The sequence below is a fragment of the Drosophila mojavensis genome, unplaced genomic scaffold, assembly GCF_018153725.1.
Source record: "Drosophila mojavensis isolate 15081-1352.22 unplaced genomic scaffold, ASM1815372v1 contig_108, whole genome shotgun sequence".
Taxonomy (NCBI): domain Eukaryota; kingdom Metazoa; phylum Arthropoda; class Insecta; order Diptera; family Drosophilidae; genus Drosophila; species Drosophila mojavensis.
Window position 1 is genome coordinate 2275111 of NW_025318636.1, and position 21867 is coordinate 2296977.

The 21867-nt window shown below is 37.7% G+C and overlaps 2 protein-coding genes across 5 annotated transcripts in view; one reads left to right on the plus strand and one right to left on the minus strand.

Moving 5' to 3' along the window:
* The first annotated feature begins 1307 nt into the window (after nucleotides 1–1307).
* LOC6578233 overlaps nucleotides 1308–21867 on the plus strand; it is a 93456-nt gene continuing 72896 nt past the window's right edge. Inside the window, exon 1 of one of the 3 annotated variants that reach the window (XM_044008145.1) lies at nucleotides 1308–2163. In XM_044008145.1, coding sequence (XP_043864080.1) covers nucleotides 1513–2163 — 651 coding nt within the window. In that variant the 5' untranslated portion in view covers nucleotides 1308–1512. Of the gene's footprint in view, nucleotides 2164–16744; nucleotides 16937–21867 lie in introns of those variants that run through there. The other 2 variants (XM_044008125.1, XM_032729275.2) reach the window with 2 other exon arrangements.
* LOC116803961 lies at nucleotides 18102–19567 on the minus strand. 2 transcript variants are annotated; one of them, XM_044008301.1, is made up of 4 exons: nucleotides 19333–19567; nucleotides 18726–18749; nucleotides 18494–18657; nucleotides 18102–18375 (listed from the first exon to the last, which is right to left on the minus strand). In XM_044008301.1, the coding sequence occupies exons 3-4, from the start codon at nucleotides 18629–18631 to the stop codon at nucleotides 18148–18150; spliced, it is 366 nt and encodes a 121-aa protein (XP_043864236.1). In that variant the 5' UTR covers nucleotides 18632–18657; nucleotides 18726–18749; nucleotides 19333–19567; the 3' UTR covers nucleotides 18102–18147. The 2 variants fall into 2 exon arrangements, with proteins under 2 accessions (XP_043864236.1, XP_032585172.1); XM_032729281.2 differs by lacking the exon at nucleotides 19333–19567 and having other exon boundaries at nucleotides 18438–18926.

The window sequence follows — 21867 nt, forward strand, 5'->3', positions numbered from 1 at the left end:
TGCTTTCAAATAAATATGCATCTATAATAACTGTTTATACCCTGAACCCATTGAAAATGGGAAATCAGGGTATAATGGTTTTGTTAAAAGTATGTAACAGGCAGAAGGAGGCGTGGCAGACCCTACAAAGTATATATATTCTTGATCAGGGTGACGAGCTGATTTGGCCCTGTCCGTCTGTCTGTCCGTCCGTCCGTCCGTCCGTCCGTCCGTATGTATGAACGCGTCGATTTCAGAAGATATAAGAGCTAGAGACTTGAAATTTTTTTTCCTAGGTCCGTGTATATCACGCGCATATCAAGTTTTTCTTTATATATCGATAACTACTCTCGATATTTTATTATCGATTGAAACCCTTATCGAAAGCTAGTTATATAATTATATCTCCTACACCTTTAGAGCTAGAGCTTGCAAATTTTAAATGTAGACTTATATGTATTTTATATAATTTAGATTTTTGTTGTAATTTACCCCCCACCCCTATATCCACCCCCTCACCCTCACCTTTGTAAAAAGCGCATTTCAAGTACTAGAGACTTGTGCTTTGGAATGTACACATATATTCAGCATATGATAACACTCTGTAAGTTTCATTAAGATTGTACGTCTAGAAATTAAATTATTCAACAAATAAATTCTTATAATGTTGCCCACACTACAGCGCAGCCCAAGCGCAGTCGCTGCTTACTGCGCAGTTAGCAGAGCGCGTTCTAATACGTGCGTGTATGTGTGTCGAAAAGAAGTGCAGACTGATTAGAATATCAGATTAGAGGGTTCAGGGTATCTCCTAGTCGAGCAGTCTCGACTAGAGTCTTTTTACTTGTTTTTATATAAATTATATAAGCTGTTTATTTCATCCAAAGCAAAAATTATATTTGGCTGTTCCGTTCTAAAGTGACTATAATATGTTTTCATCAAATTCTAATTTTTGTTTATTTGCGATATTTTTACTTATGTATTACAAGATTAACCAACGCAATTATATAAATATGATATTAAGGCAAACAAAATTTTTCATTTCATTTCATTTTATACAAAAATATCGATGTATTGATATTTTGTTATATCTCTATTATTTTTTTAAGATTTAATATATATGAATATTAGCAATATATAAAATGCTTTTAACTTTTAATAAGTTATTTAACACAAATTAAATATTTTGCTAACAGTTACATGGCTATAGTGGTCTTCGTTAATTGTGGGATGGAAACGTATTGAAATGTGGAAAGTTTAGTATATATTCCGATTTGTATTTTAATAATGTTGATTATGCAGCCCTATTAATGAAAGAACTAGTAGTTCGGAAAGTAATCGCAAGTTTAAAGAACTATTGAAGTGAGCTATTTTCGGTGATCTGAACATGGGTTGTAAAACGATGAAAAACTGATAAGTTGTCTTTAACTTTGTTTTCTAATTTGGTTTAAAGTTATAATTTAAAATATAACAAAAAACAGACCAGATTTACTTATTCCATAAAAACAGTGTAAAAAATACTAGTTATTTATAATAATGTATAATGTACCACATAAGTATCACCAAGTTTGTCGTTTGTGTCTCACTTTGGTCAATGAGCGCGATATTGCAGATTTACAAATTTATAAAAAGGAAAATATTTCCAACGAATCACATGAAAAATATTATAGTCACGACGTGAAACAGTGCAATATAAATGAAAATGTATCAAAATGTGAATGTACTGTATTTGACCCAAAAACATGTTGCTGTGAATGTGATAACTCGTTATCAGCAGTGCAAAATAATAATGAAACTGATTCATTTAATAAGTTTCAAAAAAATTATTACACACCGAGTGTGCCTTCTGCTTCCACTAGCCCGCCATGCACTATTGAATCAAATATCTTTGATCCCTTGTTTTCAAATAAAAAGAGGCAACAAACTAATTCGACACCAATACATTTTCAATCTTCATTGCCGAGCAATAATGAAAAATTAAAAAAGGACATAACATCCACATCGATCAATCATGGAGAGCAGAAAATTTTGCATAGTTTAGTTAACACTGTTAAATCGACTCCGACAAAAAATGATTTTTATAAATGTGACGAAAATACTTCAACAAACGATGAGAGCACTCAAGAGCATAAAGATGATTCATCACCACACATTACAATTCAGATATTAAACTGTCTCTCTATTAAGGTAAGCCGAAGTAGTTTTAATTCCATACACAAACCTACACTCGTACGTACACTTGTATACATACATATGCTTAAAGTTGTGTGTTTTCCGTTCATGTATGTAATTCGTAATTATATACACGTCGTCATTACATTAAAAAAAAAGAACTGATAGAATTGTCTTCTCCTGCAAAGTAAAAATCCAGATGAGTACAATAAATTCTGTTTACATACATATGTTTGTATGTATGCATGTATATATAAAAAAAAATACAAGAGTACAATATATAACGGATATAACATATGTAATAAAATGTATTTTAAAGTTTATGTAAATTTAATTACAATTTTGGAATAGTCTCATATAAGCATCTAAAAATTATTCCATTTAAAAAATTATATGAACAAATTTTTCAGTACACACTGTAACGACATAATGTATTCAATGAAAAAACAAACACTTTGCAATCGATTGTTGTCATGTATTCTCGTAGTGAATATTCTCATTACCTGTTTTTGGGAGGAGTTAGGAGTTAGGAGCGGTAAAGTACAATTTTAAAGCCCGCTAAACCAGTAAAGATATCCAACAAATTTAAATGGGGTCTTATTTATCAGTCATTCATTATGTATTACCGCACTTCATTATTTTTCCTTTTTTAACAAATAACATTTAAAACTAAAGAAATCTCAAATAACTGATACTTTCCATGTCACAGCTTATTCTGTGCACTTCACTTTCAATGACTTTATTGCGAAAAAATTCTAGTTGAATCAACAAAAAGGAGGTAAAAACCTAATTTAAGAATTTTTGGGCAATAAAGTCATTGAAAGTGAAGTGCACGGAATAAGCTGTGACATGGAATGTGTCAGTTATTTTAGTTTTTATTTAGTTGAAAATGTTATTTGTTAAAACAGAAAAATAATGATGTGCGGTAATACATAATGAATGACTTATAAATAAGACCCCATTTAAATTTGTTGGATATCTTTACTGCTTTAGCGGGCTTTAAAATTGTACTATACCGCTGAACGAGATAAGCTGAAAGCCACTGTATCAGTGATGCCAATTTTTTTTTGGAAAAGCAAAAATGTCCAGAAAATACGAAAAAAGTCTGAAAAAAAAGGACTGAAAACAGGACAAAAGTTTAGTTTTTGTTAATTTGGGTTTTTTCTTTTTTATTCCAAACATTTCAAGGCATTGTCAAGTATGCAATCCGTGTCCTCTTCACTTTAACGTTTCTATGTCAAGGCGGTTCCTTAACTTTGTTTTAACCAAATTTACTTGGCTAAACACCCTTTCGACCTCCACGTTCGACTATGGCAACGAAAGCATTGTCAGCGCGAGTTCTACCAGCTCCGAAAACGGGTTATTGCCTGCCGAGTCTCGATATTGTTTAACTTCTGTCCAAAATTTCAAGCTGTCATCTACATTCTCCTATTTTACTAGCTGTATGTGTGTTGCCATATTGGGAAACTATTTTGAGATTTAGTTTCGTCCCCGAGTTTAAACAGTTTCAAAATGGGAAAAATGGAATTTTTTTTCGCTCGCAGAGCACGATCGACAGAAAACAGGTCAACTTGCTTAAGAATTTTATAGTTGTCCGGCAATCTAAATCCAAGAATATTTGTAGCAAATAAATAATAACTAACATTTAATATCGGTACACAATTTAGTATATTTTAAACGGACAGATTTCCGGATAGAGGATGTTTGATATTTTTCCGGACGAAGCCCTTAAGAACAGGACAGATCTTTCCGGAAAAAGGACAAATTGGCATCACTGCACTGTATACATAGATAGTCAGCAGTAACTGAATTATTCAATTTCAAGCGAAAGAGTTTGCATTTTTATCAAATCGATATGAGGGTTAAATGTGGAAAATTTAAAAGCTAATCAATTGTTTGTGGAGAAATTATTAAATGAACGCTTAGTCAATTGGCAAAAGTACGTGGCAGCACCTACAAGAAATCCATAAATTCAATACATGAACACACAACATAAGAACGTTGCAGTAGGGCATTATCGGTCGCAATAAAAAAGCTCTAGTCGAGACTGCTTGATTACGAAATCCCCTGAACCCTGAATGATATTTGACTAATTCTTCGCGTCTTTCCACTTACACACATACACATATACGCATGCACACACAAACACGCATGGGCTGCAGCGTGGACTAACTACGTGAACTTATTTGCGTGCCTACATATGCCTATGCGTGTGTACGTGTGTGATTGTGCTGTTTCTTTTGTAAGCAGGAAATACGCAAATTAATGAAACTCGAAGGGTTCAGGGGATCTCGTAGTCGATTATATTAGTACGACTATATTAGTATATATTCGACGAGCAAAACTGTAATACCAATATTATAATCTCGATGGTTTGTATTTTCGCTTCTATCCTATGGATGTTTAAAATTAGTGATACCAGTTTATCGTTTTTCCGGACAGATCTGTCCTGTTTTTAAGAGCTACGTCCGGAAAAATATCATACATCCTCTATCCGAAATTCGATCATGTTTGTGTAAATACGAATCATGTTCATATTTTCCAAGTTGGTTGGTTGGTTTTCCATTTGATCATTTGTGGATGCAACAGAATTTTATTAATTAACATTGCAGAATAGAACATAGCTTTAGCATTAAATATACTAAATTGTGTACCGATAATTTGTTAAAAACAGTCATAAATTGAATTGTGATAAATTGAATTGTCGTTTGTCATTGTGTTGAATGCGAAAAGAGTGATAAAATGCCCAAGGAGACTTATAGGCAAAAACTTCGGGATAGCTGACTACAGCATCCAGATTTCAAGACGTGGATAGCCCGAGATGAAGACGACAACAATAAGTCGTACTGCAGAATCTGAAAATGTAGTATAAATTGCAAATTTATAACAAACAAGTAAGAACGTTGCAGTCGGGCGATACCGGTTGCAGAATACTCATTCACAGCCCAAACGCTGTCAACCAGAGTATATAGTGCAATTTTCAATTAGGATCCCATTAAAATTGTTAAATCATCGATAGCTATTGCTATCATCATTGCATCATTGCATTCAAATGACAAAAAATTTATACAATTTTGAATGAATATCTATTAAGCTTATTTATATGTAAAAATACATATTTAGATGGCTGGCGCACATCAATGTTTCAATTCGGGCACTATAAATGCCGATTGCCACGCCCCTAGTGGCCGTAGACTCCTAATTTTTGGCAAGTTCTTAGAACGCTCAAAAAATGTGAAAATTACTGGGTATTTTTCGATATGCCACGCCCCTAAAGAGTCGTAAAAATTATTTTTGGGGCATCGATAGAAGCTTCTAGCTCTTAAACTGTAGGAGATATAAACTTTTGCAGTTCGCCACGCCCCCTACGGGCGGACATATATCTACCATAGTTCGTTGGACTTGGGTGGTCAACCCGCGTATATATACAAAATTTCAGGTCTCTAGCATCAATAGTGCCTAAAATATAGCGGAATTGGAAAATCACTTTATCTTCAGGTCCGGTTTGCCACGCTCCTAGTAGGCGTAGATATATAATATCACTAATCTTTATAGAATCAAAACATCAGCTTACGTGCAAAATTTTAGTATTCTAAATTTACAACTTTAGGAAATACAGTTTTATCCGATTTTCCACGCCCCCAATGGGCGGATAAATATCCGCCATAGCTTTCATTTCACTTTCGTGAATGAGTATAAAAACAAGTAAGAAAGCTCTAGTTGAGACTGCTCGACTACGAAATCCCCCGAACCCTTCGAGCAATCGCTATTTCAATAATATTCGCGTCTTTTTACTTACACAAGACACACACACAAGCACACATACACGCACGCAGGCACCCACGCCTAAACACGCATGGGCTGCAGTGGTGGCTTACTATGAGAACTTAATTTTTTAATAACTTTTCTTGTGGACATACGATCTTCATGAAACTTTTAGATTATGATCATAATACGGATATACATGTATTTGCCAAAGCACAAGTCTCTAGTATTTGAAATATCTGAGTTGATTTTGTCCGTCTGTCTGTCTGTCCGTCCGTCCGTCTATCCGTCTGTCCTTCTGTTTGAACGTGACGATTTCAGAAGATACAAGAGCTGATTTTGTAAAATGTCCGTGTATACCACGCGGATATCGAGTTTTGCTTTTCACCTCCTTCTGCCTGTTATTTACATTTCAACAAATCCATTTTACCCTGATTTCCCATTGAAAATGGGTTCAGGGTATAACAAGTAAGAAGGCTCCAGTCGAGACTGCTCGACTAGGAGATACCCTGATCCTTCTATGCTGATATTCTACTCATTCTGCACTTCTTTTATGCACACATGCATACACATGCATCCACACGCACGTATAATCACGCGCTCTGCTGACTGCGCAGCTAGCAGCGACTGCGCTTGGGCTGCGCTGCAGTGTGGACAATATTATGAGAATTTATTTGTCGAATAATTTCTTTTGTAGACATACAATCTTAATGAAAGAAAGAGCGTAATCTTATAGTAATAATACATTCCAAAGCACAAGTCTCTAGTACTTGAAATGCGTTTTTTTAAATTGCTGGCGAAGGGGTGTGGTATCCAAAATCAGTAAACGACAAAATCTTCGTATCGATCAAATGTATATACACAGTAAATGTGAAGTCTCTAGGTCTAAAAGTGGTCCAGTTATACTGAAAAAAAATCAAATATTCGATTATTCTCGATAAAAAAGTTATCGGATGAGTTATCGAAAAAACATGATACTGCGTATGGTACTCACGAGTATTGTTAGAGCGTTAAATAAAAACAACGCCACATTTGCCGAATTCAAGATTAAAACTGAACTGTTTGCTTAAAATCCTGGTTCTTATATACCTAGCAGAGACTCTTAAAACTACTTCCAGTCACTGGAAGGGTGCATTTTCCTATACAAACAAGTGCACAGATGTGTATTCAAGTGTCCCTTTTTTGGATAGCTGGGCCCAGGCTCACGTTACATTTACATATATTAGTCGCCGCATTGGTCGCTGCAACTAAGGGATGACATATTTATTACTTTGTGTCGGATAACGCGCAGGTTATCGAGTATTGTCTCTATTTTTATACCCTGAACCCATTTTCAATGGGAAATCAGGGTATAATGGTTTTGTTGAAATGTATGTAACAGGGAGAAGGAGGCGTGGCAGACCCCACAAAGTATATATATTCTTGATCAGGGTGACGAGCTGAGTTGATTTGGCCCTGTCCGTCTGTCCGTCTGTCCGTATGTATGAACGCGTCGATTTCAGAAGATATAAGAGCTAGAGACTTCAAATTTTTTTTTATATATCCGTAATTACAGCGCGCATATCAAGTTTATCATTAAAAATCGATAACTCATCTCGATCTTTTTTTATCGATAAAAAACCTTATCGAAACCCAGTTATAAAATTATATCTTCTACACCTTTATTGCTAGAGTCTCCAAATTTTTAATGTATGCTTATATGCAATTTATACAATTTCGGTTTTTGTTAAAATTTACCCCCCACCTCTAAATTCACCCCCTCACCCTCACTTTTGTAAAAAGCGTATTTCAAATACTAGAGACTTGTGCTTTGGCAATTACATGCATATTCATGTTATAATCATAATCTAAAAGTTTCATGAAGATCGTACGTCCATAAAAAAAGTTATTAAACAATTAAGTTCTCATAGTAAGCGCACACTGCAGCCCATGCGTGTTTATGCGTGGTTGCTTGTGTGTGTATGTGTTTGTGTATGCGTGTGTGTATGTGTTTGTGTATGCGTGTGTGTATGTGTGTGTGTGTATGCGTTTGTGTATGTATGTATGTAAAAAATCGTCTAAATCCAGTAATAAATTTATATCTGCTATATCTTTAAAGGTAGAGTCACCTAATTTAAAATTAATGTAGATTTTCGGTTTTTGTCATAATTTACCCTTCACCCCTAATTCGCCCCTTCACCCTCGCATTTGTAAAAGGCGTTTTTCAAAATTTGCTTTGGCAAATACATTTTATATTCGTAAGCTGAAAGTTTCATGAAGATAGTCCATCCACAAGAAATATTTTTAAGCAATTAAGTTCTAATAGCAAGCCACCACTGCAGCCAATGTGTGTTTATGCTGTAGGAGATCTAAACTTTTGCGGTTTGCATCGCCCCCTACGGGCGGACAGATATCTACCATAGCTCGTTGTATTTGGGTAGTCAACCCGCAGATATAGACCATATTTCAGGTCTCTAGCATCAATAGTGCCTAAAATAGAGCAGATTTGGAAAAATCACTATATCTTCAGGTATAAAAATTATTTCACCCATCTTTATTGAATTGAAACATCAGCTCACGTGCAAAATTTCAGCACTCTAGATTTACAGCTTTAGGATATACAGTTTTATCCGGTTTGCCACGCCCCCAATGGGCGGAGATATCCGCCATAGCTTGTCATCTTGGATGGATCGGAAAATGCATTTTCCGATTTGCCACGGACCTAGTGGGCGGATCGGGAAAATGTTAACACCATAAATCGGAGATATACACGTGTATGTGTTCCAAATTTCAAGTCACTAGTTTCAATAGCACTGAAATAATTTGTGTTCTTACGGACGACGGACAGACGGACGGACACCAAGACGGACATTGCTCAAAACCAATATACTCATTTCACTTTCGTGAATGAGTATAACACGTACGAAAGCTCTAGTCGAGGCTGCTAGATTGTGAGATAGATTCCCTGAACCCTTAGAGCAATAGCTATTTCAATAATTTTACGCGCCTTTCTGCTGACACAAGACACACGCACACACACACATGCACACAGAGATACGCACGCACGCATAAACACGCATTGGCTGCAGTGGTGGCTTACTATGAGAACTTAATTCTTTAATAACTTTTTTTGTGGACATACGATCTTCATGAAATTTTCAGATAACGATCATGGATGGACCTTTTACAAAGGTGATGGTGAGAGGCTGGATATAGGGGAGAGGGGTAAATTTGAGCAAAAACCGAAATTGTATAAAATGCGTATAAGTATACATTTTTGGTTTGTCAGTATGTTTCAACACGTAGATTTCAGCAAATCCATGTTAAAATCATAATCTGAAAGTTTCAAGAAGATCGTATGTCCATAAAAAAAGTTATTAAACAATTAATTACTATGAGAAAACGCACACTGTAGCCCATGCGTGTTTATGCATGTTTGTGTATGTGAGTGTGTGTATGTGTGTGTGCGTGTTTCTTGTGTAAACTGAAAGACGCGAAAAATTATTAAAATAGCTATTGCTCCAAGGGTTCAGTGGATCTCGTAGTCGAGCAGTCTCGACTAGAGGATTCTTACTTGTTATACTCATTTGAAAATAATCGGAAAACTCATTTTCCGATATGCCCGAAATCATGTTAGTTGAAGAGCTACAAAGCTGAAATTTGGTATGTAGGTCCGCGTCGACCACCCTAGATCACGAGCTATGGTGGATATATCTCCGCCCATTGGGGGCGTGGCAAATCGGATAAAATTGTATCTCCAAGAGTTTTACAGCTAGAGCGCTGAAATAGTGCTCGTCAGCTAATGTTATGATTCTATAAAGTCAAATTATTAAATTATAAGTCTACGCCCATTAGGGGCGTGGAAAATCGGACCTGAAAATATAGTGCTTTTTAAAATTCTGCTATATTTTGGACACTATTGATGCCAGAGACCTCAAATTTTGTATATATACTCTGGCTTACTACCCAAGACCAAAAAGTTCTGTCGGGTATATGTCCGCCCACAGGGGGCGTGGCAAACCGCAACAGTTTATATCTCCTAAAGTATAATTGTTAGAAGCTTCAAATTTAGATAGTTAAGTTACTAGTAACCTCTAAACTACTTAAACCACTAAATTTAAAGAAAGGTCCTGTTCGAAACTTTTTCACTGTATCTTTAAACTCCTTGCCTATGGCGACGACAGCTACATCATCAGCAAAGCCAATGGTGTGTGCACCTGCTGGAAGTTCCAAGCGCAATACGCCGTCGTACATAATATTCCATATTCCCCAGCACTGAGCCTTGGGGTACTACAGCTAAAACTGTATGAGTTTGGGGACCCTCACTCGTGTTGTATACCAGTGTTCTTCCTTTGAAGATCATCTTTATTATCTCTTTTAGATATTTAGGGATATTATATTGTGATAGCGCATCCAGTATCATATCCCAACTAGCTGTGTTAAAGGCATTCTTTACATCCAGTGTCGCGATGATGCAGTAGTGCTTCGTCCCGTGCCTCCATCTGGTGCCTTGGATGGCGGTAGTTGCCAGGCCAGCAACTTTTTCTAGCGCATCTGTTTTTGACCGAGCCTTCCGGAAATCAAATTGGTTAGGTGACAGGCCTCCGGCCCTAGCAATAAAAGCCTCCAGTCTAGAGCTTATCAGTTTCTCAAACACCTTTCCCATGGTGTCTAGGAGACAGATTGGTCTATACGAAGATGGCTTCTCTGGTGGTTTGCCAGCCTTGGGTAGCAATACCAAGCTCTGGGCTTTCCAGGCTGCAGGGATGTGTGTATGTGTATACGTTTGTGTGTGAATGCGTGTGTGTGCGTGCGCTTTTTTTTTATTCGTTTATTGACAATCTTATTATATTACAAGTTTCAAGTTGTGTGTGTGTGTGCGTGTTTCTTGTGTAAGCTGAAAGACGCGAAAAGTGATTGAAATAGCTATTGCTCCAAGGGTTCAGGGGATCTCGTAGTCGAGCAGTCTCCACTCTAGCTTTAAAGATGTAGGAGATACAATTTTAAAACTAATTTTCGATAATGTTTATAATCAATAACAAAATTACATTTAACAAAACCCTGATATTTAATGGGTTCAAGGTATAACAAGTGGTCAAATAACAAGCACTATGATGCTTACACTGCAGTACAGTGTGCGGAAAAGAAGGAGCTTGAGATGGACCGCAACTTGGCTCGAACTTTTCGGATTTTTTGGATTGGTCATAAGGCGGCTATGCCTTAAGTATCTAAGATCGCATTACGAAGCCTATCCACCTCTGGTAGCTTAGTGGCTTCGGAGCGACTTGTTGGGGTTATGTTATTAACAGAATGCTGTTAATAGCATAACATGGTATGGTGCGGGAGTAGCAATTATTGTTAATGGGATCTGGCACAAAGGTAGGTTGACAGCACAAGGAGGAAGAGGGTCGGGTTGGAATGATGGGCCTGGATGAAGAATATTGACGGAGAGCATTGAAACCGACCCTCACTTTGGGAGTGGTGCTGTTGGAAGCTCAGAATGGAAGAGATGATACGGTTGCCTCTTCCGAAACAGAAACCTGAGCTGTGAAGGTGGAGACCGTTTTTGGTATCGTCTGTGAAAATGGGCCTGTCACTACCCAACCAAAAACAGTCTCCAGACCTATAAGAGGTCCACAAATAATAGGATGATAACATCCCTGAATGATAGTCGGAAGGATATTCGCGCCTATCAGGACATTAATTTCCGCACTCTAGTAAAACTTGGGGTCTGCTAGCTGTACTTTCGGAAGTTCGTTTAGCAAAAGTTGCGGAATTGGAGACAAAGGGATGTTACCAGCCAGATTTGGAACGACGAGGGCAGAAGCTTCGATTCGCAGTTTCGGCTTCAAACGAGAACCAATGTCCAAGCTGCATAGCTTATATGCCTCAGCTATAACTGCTTGATTCAAGCTGGAAACTTGAGTCTGCACGGATTTGAAGGGCAACTTGATTATGCGGAATAGTCGCTCAGAAATGAAAGTGGCTTCGGATCCTGGGTCGACTAAAGCACGGGCCGGATAGATTGCTCCGGAATGGTATATGCTGATCACCGCCGTGCCGAGGAGGACACCTCGCGTGTTGGCAGCCAGATACGTTTAAATACGTTGGACATAACTTGCGTACGAATTGGGGCTATAGCTGTTGCGGATGCATCAGCATCCGTGCGTGCTGGTACACTCTCCTAACTGGTGAGTACCTTAAGTTCCGCTCGTCCCGAACGATCAGACATGGAGTTCTGCTAAGATAGCGCGTGATGCAAATCTTGGAATGGCGCGAAGGCGAAAGTCGATAGACAAAATAAAACGAGTTTCGTTTTTGAGCACGTAGGAAAAAGTAATTTTGAAATAAAAAAAAATAAAGTGGGGGAATATTAAACAAATCAGAGAAATCGAACAACAATTATTGTCTTGTTGTTCGATTTCTCTGATTTGTTTAACATTCCCCCACTTTAAACTAAAAATAATTGGACCAAAAGTTTAAAAAAGTGCACGACTAGAAGAAAATAAAAGAAAATAAGATAAACAATTCATGGCCAAATATTAAATGAAATATACATTAAAATTAAAATTAAATTAAATCGTGCGATTACTGCTGCTTGGACACGAAGTAGCAAATTAAATAATTTTATTGATTTATAAGTGCTGTGAGAAATATATATAGATATGTGAAATATTTTATTGTGAGTTTGTGTCAATTATGGTGCTGCTCTGTTTGAACATTCATATGGATATATGTGCCTACGTATGCGTACATGCGGATGCTAGAATGTTCGTGTGGACAGAGGCAAGCGGAGACACAATCAGCACATAAACAAGTAAAATAAGTAGAAATATAGATATAATTTAAAAAATGAAAAATAAATGGATGAAAGAAAAACAAAGATTATTTTTCATATTTATATTTCTTTATACATTTTTGTTTTGATATGAAATATATACAGTGACGAGCAAAACTGTAACACAAATTCAATGTTGCAACTTCAAGAGTCTATATTTTTGCTTCTACTCTATGGATGTTTAAGATCTTAATTTTATTTTGTTAGTATGATATTTAGCCGTGTTACCTGAAAATTTGAAGTCATTCTGTTGGCTGGAATAATTATAAGAAATAAAAATGTAAAAATAGTCAAATGTTAAAGTTTTGCACCCAAGTCATTTTTCAACAAATATATTTATTAATTATTTTTTAATAATTAATGCATAGCTCTTTTGACTTGTTTTGGTCATTAATGTCATTTGCTATCATTTTTGTGTACCGTCGCACCATTTCAGCAAGAATCGCGCACCAAATGTCCTTGTTCCTATCCCATAGCTCTATCATTCCACTTGGAGCCACCTATAATTCGCAGGCTGCGATTTAAAATGACTCCATATATTTTCAATGATATTCATGTCTGAAGAATATTCAAGACACTCAAGGGACTTGAATCCTTGCCATATTGTCCACTTTTTTTACCAAATTAGACGTGTTCTTTGAGTCATTGTTCTTATAATGTTGCCCACACTGCAGCGCAGCCCAGTCGCTGCTTACTGCGCCGTTAGCAAAGTGCCCTCTAATACGTGCGTGTGTATGTATGTGTGCCGAAAAGAAGTGCAAAGTGATTAGAATATCAGATTAGAGGGTTCAGGGTATCTCCTAGTCGAGCAGTCTCGACTAGAGTCTTCTTACTTGTTCCAGCCAACAGAATGATTTCAAATTTTCAGGTAACACGGCAAAATATCATACTAACAACATAAAATTAAGATTTTAAACATCCATAGAGTAGAAGCAAAAATATAGACTCTTGAAGTTGCAACATTGAATTTGTGTTACAGCTTTGCTCGTCACTGTATTTGCACATATGTATGTACATATGTATATATTGTACATATGTACAAGAAATGGGATATTTATGTGAATCCAGTGTGTATGAAATTGCAGTGGAATAGCAAATAAATTTGCATGACCGGATTACAATGAGTGCGGACGTGAGTTTACTACAAAACGCAAAGGATATTGTGTATTATATATTAGTAAAACGTAAAAGAGTTGCTCATGCAAGCAAAGTAATTGAACAGATTATTAAGTGTCTAAATTTATAAGGATATAAGGCAAGTAATCGGCGAGAATTAGTACATACATATATATGTATGTATATACAAGGGAATATGGCGGATCAGAAGTGCCAGTGTATATATGTATGTACTATTTTACGGAAGTATGGGGTACTTATCTCGACGGCCGTTGGAATGCTGATTTGATGTGGATGAAGATCCAGCTGATTTACTTGCTCATGGCAAAGGTTGATGACACCACACGTCGTGAATGGTATGAAAAGAGTCAAGATATAGCAAATCCTATAATAACGCAGTTGCTCAAGTTCCTGGATGCACGTTGTGATCGACTGGAGCTCAGTCAATCTGCAACTACGATAAGCAGCAAGCCTAGACAGGACTGAGCTACCAGGAACGTACATGCGCTACTCGCCACTTCAGAGCGCTGTGCAAAGTGCAACAAGGAACACGCATTGATGGCATGTACACAGTTTTTGGATCTATCTATTCAGCAGCGATATGCCTTTGCAAAGTCCAAACACATGTGCTTTAATTGTTTGAGACTTTGTCATGGAGTGAGCGCTTGCACATCGAAGTCATCTTGTAACCAGTGCAAGCGCCAACATCACTCACTCTTCCACTTCGACCAACGTAATACTAAGGACAAAGGTAAGCCACAGGAACACCAGCAGGATGAGTCAAATGAGGCACCAGGGGAACACAATTGCTATTGATTCAATATTTGGATGGATCATCACGTCAGTGGGAGGAGCGTGTACAACTACAACTACGTCACTCTTAGCTACCATGGACATCAACGCATTGTTGCAACGGTTTTAGGAACTGGAAGAACTTCCATCGTTCACGTCTGCCAATACAGAAGATGAGTTAGTGGAGACTCATTTCTTCCAAACAGATTCCCGTAATGCCGAAGGTAGATACATAGTCGAGCTATCATTCAAGCAAGGGAACCCAGAGTTTGCAGACACCTATCATGGAGCCAAGTCTCGCTTCTTGGCAGTTGAACGTCGTTTAATGAAGGATGCAGCTTTACTATCGAAGTATGTGCAATTCATGAGGGAGTACATACAACTGGATCACATGAATGAGGTTGATGCAGAAGAAGACTCCACTTGGAAGAAGGTTTTCTACATGCCGCACCATCCGGTGCTATGGACAAAGCTGCGTGTGATATTTAATGGCTCATTTCAAGATCAAGATGGTCGGTCTCTAAACGATGCGCTTCATATTGGTCCATGATATGGTGAAGATGTTTAGACAAATTTTGGTTGCACCTAAACACCAGGACTTTCAACGAATATTATGGAGAGAACATCCGTCAGCACTATTGAAACACTTCAGACTCTGCACAGTTACATACGGGACTGCGTCTGCGCCATTCCTCGCAGTCCGGGTGTTAGAACAACTTGCTACCACGAGCATGAGTTTCCTAGAGCAGCTAAGATATTACTTCAGGATTTCTACGTGGACGATGTATAAACAGGAGCCATGACCGAGACAAACTTATAAACATTCAAACTGAGCTGGATCTCAAATGGCACACGACTAAGCAAGGTGATAGAGTCAACAGCAACATCGAAGGTATTAGGACTACACTGGGATCCTGGAGAAGACAACCTTGCATACAACATTGTATTATCGGAGACTGCAAGCTGTATAAAGTGACAAGTGCTATCCGTGTAGCATACATTTTTGATCCTCTGGGCATTTTGGCGCCAATGGTAGTCCAATTCAAGATTCTACTGCAAGAACTTTGATTGCTTGATTTGGATTGTGACTCTGAACTTCCGATGAAACAGGCGCACTCTTGGCAGATGTATCGCAAGGAAATTTCGTCGCTACAACAGCTCAAGATACCCCGCTTCATAGAGACATGGATCACATCGAGTTACATGCATTCTCAGACGCTTCGCTTAAGGCATACTCTGCGGTCGTCTACAGCAGAGTTGAGTATAGTGATGGCTCTATAGGAGTATATCTTGTTGCTGCTAAGACTCGCGTCGCACCTTTAAAACTAGCAACGCTGCCACGCCTCGAACTGTGGAGCTCTACTCCTGACTAGACTTGCTAAGGCAATTCAAGCTAGTTTGGGCAAGAAGGAAGTGAAGGTATATGCATGGTGCGATTCTACAATCGTGTTGTCCTGGCTGTCCAATCAACCCTGTAAATTGAAGATGTTCGTAGCCAATCGTACGGCAGAAATACTCGAGACAATCCCACGGGACGCTTGGAGGCATGTGAGTACCAAGGAAAATCCTGCAGATTGTGCATCCCGAGGAATGCTTGCCGGTGACCTTCTTAAATTTGACTTATGGTGGAAGGGACCGTCCTGGCTACATGAAGAAGCGGAATTCAAGGCCAATATTCTGACGGCAACGGAGGACATGGCATCGTCCCCCTTTGATGCTTTACTTATTAGAGTATCATCATGGCTGCGACTGATTCGAATCATCGCATACATCTGGCGCTTTGTATATCGCGTCCGATCAAGGAACTCACTTCATTCAGCAGCCTTGACGTTCTATGAAATTGACGCAGCACGAAAGTTTTGTCTAGGGCATGCACGAAACGCATTTGATGTTGATCGGCAGCGCTTGTTGAAGTAGCAACCGCTGCAGCACCGTTTCAAGTTGAGCAAGCTAGCTCCATTTGTTGACCAGGTTGGCCTTATTCGAGTTGGAGGACGCTTAGGGAACTCTTACCTATCTAGGGATGCCAAACACCCAATTGTACTACCTAACCATCATCGACTAGTTGAGCTATTACTGAAGCATGAGCATCAGTTCAACCTTCGTCCTGGGGTTTTGGCAATGTTTGCTATAATTCGTCAGAAGTACAGGATACTTGGATCCAGAAACCTCATCCGACGAATCACGCACGGATGCCTAAACTGTTTCAAGCAGCGTCATCATACTACACAACAGCTTATGGCTAGCTTACCTGCCACTGCTTCTATTTGTGTAAGCAGAGTGCGCATCTGTTCAAAGGTAATTACTGTGTTTCCGATCACTCGCCGCAAATGTAGCTTCACGGAACTTACAGCAAGAAAACCATGTCGAGTTGCAAAAATGTTGCAATATAATAATTTCTTATTACCCCTATAATTAGAAACTTCAGATCTTCCACTTTTTTATACTCATTCACGAAAGTGAATTGGTATATTGGTTTTGTGCAATGTCCGTCCGTTTGTCCGTATGAACGCCGTTTATTTCGGCGCTATTGAAGCTAGAGACTTAAAAGTTGGAACACATACTCGTGTACATCTCCGGTTTATAAAGTGTTAACATTTTTTCGATCCGCCCACTAGCTGAAATTTTGAATGTAGATCCGCATCGATCACCCAAGATCACAAGCGGATATATATACGCCCATTGGAGGCGTGGCAAATCGGATAACACTATCTCTACGAGGTGTTATAAAGGTGAGGGTGAGAGGGTAAATATAGGGGTGGAGGATAAATTACAGCAAAAACAGAAATTATATGAAATAAATATAAGTCTACATTTAAAATTTGGAAGCTCTAGCTTTAATGGCGTAGGATGTAATTAAATAACTAGTTTTCGAAAGGGTTTTTAATCGATAATAAAATATCGGGAGTAGTTATCGATATTTAGAGAAAAACTCGACGCCTCCTCATGCCTGTTATATACTTTTAACAAAACTATTATACCCTAATTTCCCATTTTCAATGAGTTCAGGGTATACAAATTATATGTCTACGCCCATGTAAGTTTCATTAAATTCCGTTAAGTCAATCGACGTTAAAAAATAAAAAGTTTTGCCAATTAACAAACTCACGTGCAGTAGCTACAACAGTTTTATTATACGTGTGCACACATACATTCCAACTTTATCTAGTACATACTAGAGTCACATCAGCAGTTAGTGTGGTTTAGTTCTGCTAGATGGCGCTGCAGCAGTTAAAGTATTTCAGTCTTGCCTCCAACGTTTGTGTGAGGTGAGGTGGCGTTGAGATTGATGTTAATTTTTTTAATTGTTTCAAAATATTTATATATTTATTTTCTATTTCTCTTATATCTTTAAATACATCGAAATGAAAATTTTAATCATTCTAAATGTGCGTTTTTATACCCTGAACCCATTTTTAATGGGAAATCAGCGTATAATGGTTTTGTTGAAATGTATGTAACAGGCAAATCGAGCTTATCACTAAAAATCTATAAAAATCGAAAATCAGTTATAAAATTATATCTCCTACATCTGTGGAGTTACAGTCTCCTCCCGATCTCCTCCCAATGTAGTAATGTAATGAGGTCTCGAGCAAAATCGACATCTTTGAGTAAAGGGACTTGCATGCCTGGTGGCCCTTACCAAGAGAGTTTAGGCACAGACCATGTCGTTTTGCTGCTTCATAGCGCTCTACAACCGGCATCTCCTGTAGTCGACTGCCGTGAAACTCGATGCTCTAAGACAAAGAGGACATGAGTGAGTTGAACAATTAAAAGACAAACCATGTCGCGTGGCTACCTGGCTTCGTAATTTGCTAGTAGTCGCAGTTTGAGCCTGCCTCGATTCGGACTTACCGCATGATTCCAAATATTGGCAAAGCCTCTCAACGACCTGTACACACAAATCCCAGGAAACTGCGAATAATCCAATGATTCGTTCCATTTGCACTTGGTTTCCATGTCCATCTTATCCACAACAATAGCTATTAACATTGCCTGTGCGATTTGTGACTCGTTGCCTAGTGATTTTAGCGTGTTGTACAGTGCTGTAGAGTTGTCAATCAAACTTCGAATTTTGCTTTCTTACTTGTTATTTTAGGAAGAGAGAGCTCTAAGGAAAAAACGTGATATTTATTTAAATTAACACAAAGAACATGAAACGCATTGTGCAAAGAATAATCACTAGTGCCCACAGGTAAATAAAGCGAACGATAATGTCTAGTTGCTCGGGACGGAACCGAAAAATTTTGACGACCCAACAAAGAGAACAAACCAATATCACCACTAATCAATTTATGCAGAAAAACAATTCCTAAAATTGTTCTGCGATTGGTTAGCGATGGAAGATCAACAAGACGGTAATCGTAAATTACTGTCCCATCTAAGATCTCCTAAGGCAAAGAGAAGAAATTGTTTTTGGACCGATTCGATATGATCCTGATACAGTTTATGCTGTGGAGACCATACAACAGAGAAATACTCTAAGATACGACGCACAAGCGAAGTGAATAAGCGCTTGGTAGTAAAAGGATCGTTAAATTCCTTAGACCAACGTTTTATTATCGATCAAAAACCTTATCGAAAGCTAGTTATTTAATTATATCTCCTACACCTTTAGAGCTAGAGCTTTCAAATTTTAATTGTACACTTATACATATGTATTTTATATAATTTCGATTTTTGTTGGAATTTACCCCCCACTCTTATATCCACTCCATCACTCTCACCTTTGTAAAAGGCTTATTTAAAGTACTAGAGACTTGTGCTTTGGAATGTACATACATTTGAATTGAAATTCGATCAGTCTCGACTAGAGTCTTCTTACTTGTCATTAGTTTGGTTAAACTAGCAGATTTTTAGAATCACATCAGCAGTTAAAGTGGTAGTTTCTTTTTTGCTAAAATGCAAAATGTTTATAGAGAAAACAAGTAAGAGTCCTCTAGTCGAGACTGTTCGACTAGGAGATACCCTGAACCCTGCCAGCTGATATTCTAATCATTCTGCACTTCTTTTATATACACATACAAAATGTGTATATCACAAAGCACAAGGCTTTAGTATTTGAAATACGTTTTTTTGCAATCGGAATGAAGGGGGCGTGGTATAAAAAATATATATATTAAATTCCAAAGCACAAGTCTCTAGTACTTGAAATGTTTTTTTTTTAACAGATTGGGGGTGTGATATCCTAAATTTGTATATTACAAAACAGTGATTGAAAATGCTATGCTACAACGGAGTATTTTTTCTTGCTCTCGCTATTGCTCTGATTTCGAACGGCTACGTAGCATAGCAGAGAGCACAAAAACAAAACGAATGCTATTCTGCTCTGCTCCATAGCTTAAAACATCGGAGCAAAGAGCAATGGCAAAAGCAAAAAACTTGCGTTCCGTTATTTGTAGTTGTAGCAATAGCACAAGCATTGAAAGCGAGATGAGAGCAGAGCAAATGGAAAACATTTTTTTTTTGTTTCTGCTACGGAGCATTTGCATTGTTTTTCTCTTTTCCTTTTCTGTTGCTTTCGTAGTTGCTCTCGTAGCTGCTCTCATATTTGCATTTCGCACTTGAAAAAGGCCAGATCTGGCTAAGTTGGCAGCCCTGCTTCCATAGCAGCTCTGTTTGAATTTCGCTAAGTCTTTTTTACAAGCCACTATAGGAAAAAAGCCCGAAATTTTGGCATCAATTCTAAAAATAGAGCTAGGAGGTTTTACATACACCTAAGATAGACTATGTTAGAATTTCGAATTTTTTTTTTTAACGATTTGACCACGCCTTCTCCCATTAATGAAACCATGTGTACTTTAGACATAAATTTTTTAAATATATTATATATATCTTACATTCAGATAAAAATGAATGTATATAGCTTATTATATAATGAAAAAATTAAAATGTGTATTATCATTCCGTTTATACCCTGTAAAATTAAAAAAAATTAAAAAAAAAATGTATTTTTATTTTACAATAATTACCACATACTCAAAAAATTAACATCAATAATCATAATTTTCTTCATCCAATTCGATATTCGGGTCGAAATTGTTTGCATCATCCTCATCCTCATCTTCAGCTTCTAAACTTTCAGTTTCATTTGTATCATCTTGATGCGCGATTTGCGGAGGCTCAAGGCAGAAGGAATCATCGCAGACCCCATAAAGTATATATATTCTTGATCAGGACGACGAGCTGAGTCGATATAGCCCTGTCCGTCTGTCCGTCCGTCCGTCCGTCCGTCCTTCCGTATGAGCAAAAGGATCTCAGAAGATATGAGCTAGAGAGCTGAAATTTGGCATGCATACTCGTGTATACCATAGGCAGTACAAGTTTGCTTTATTTTTTCGATAACTCGTCCGATAACTTTTTTATCGAGAATAATCGATACAAAGATTTTGTAATTTACAGATTTTGGATACCACGCCCCCTTCGCCCCCAATTTGTAAAAAACGCATTTCAAGTACTAGAGACTTGTGCTTTGGAATGGACACACATATATGATTACGCTCTAAAAGTTTCATTAGGATCGTATGTCTACAAAAGAAATTATTTAACAAATAAATTCTCACAATATTGCCCACACTGCAGTGCAGCCCAAGCGCAGCCGCTGCTAGCTGCGCAGTTTGCAGAGCGCTTGCTTATACGTGCATGTGTATGTATGTGTGCATAAAAGAAGTCCAGAATGATTAGAATATCAGTTTGGAGGGTTCAGGGTATCTCCTAGTCGAGCAGTCTCGACTGGAGCCTTCTTACTTGTTTTAAGATAGAGACTTGACAAAAGCGGATCAGATGAATCTAATGCCCTGTGAAAAACATCAGTGATGTTGTTTAGCCTACTGCTCTTTCTGGCATGTGACCTTCTGTCATTTTTATAAATTTTGTTTCGAGCTTCTGATGCGTTTTCTCCGATAACACCAACAGGAACTATACAGCTATCCATTATTTGGTATCCATGGATCAAAACTTTGTGCACAGTTGGGGACATGGGATACCAAGAATAGTTATTCATATAGATTTCAAATGTACGGACGCAGAAAGCTCTAAATTTATCGCTATTTATATAATGTTCGGAGGAGATAGAAATTAATATTATATGAAAGTTCCAGATAACTTCATAATGCAAAACGAATGCCATATCATTTTCTTTGCATTTTTTTGCTGAAACCGATGCGGCCTGTATAAACAGTTAGGTTGTGTGTTCTTCTTGACTTGCAAGATCAGAAGCTAATTTTCTC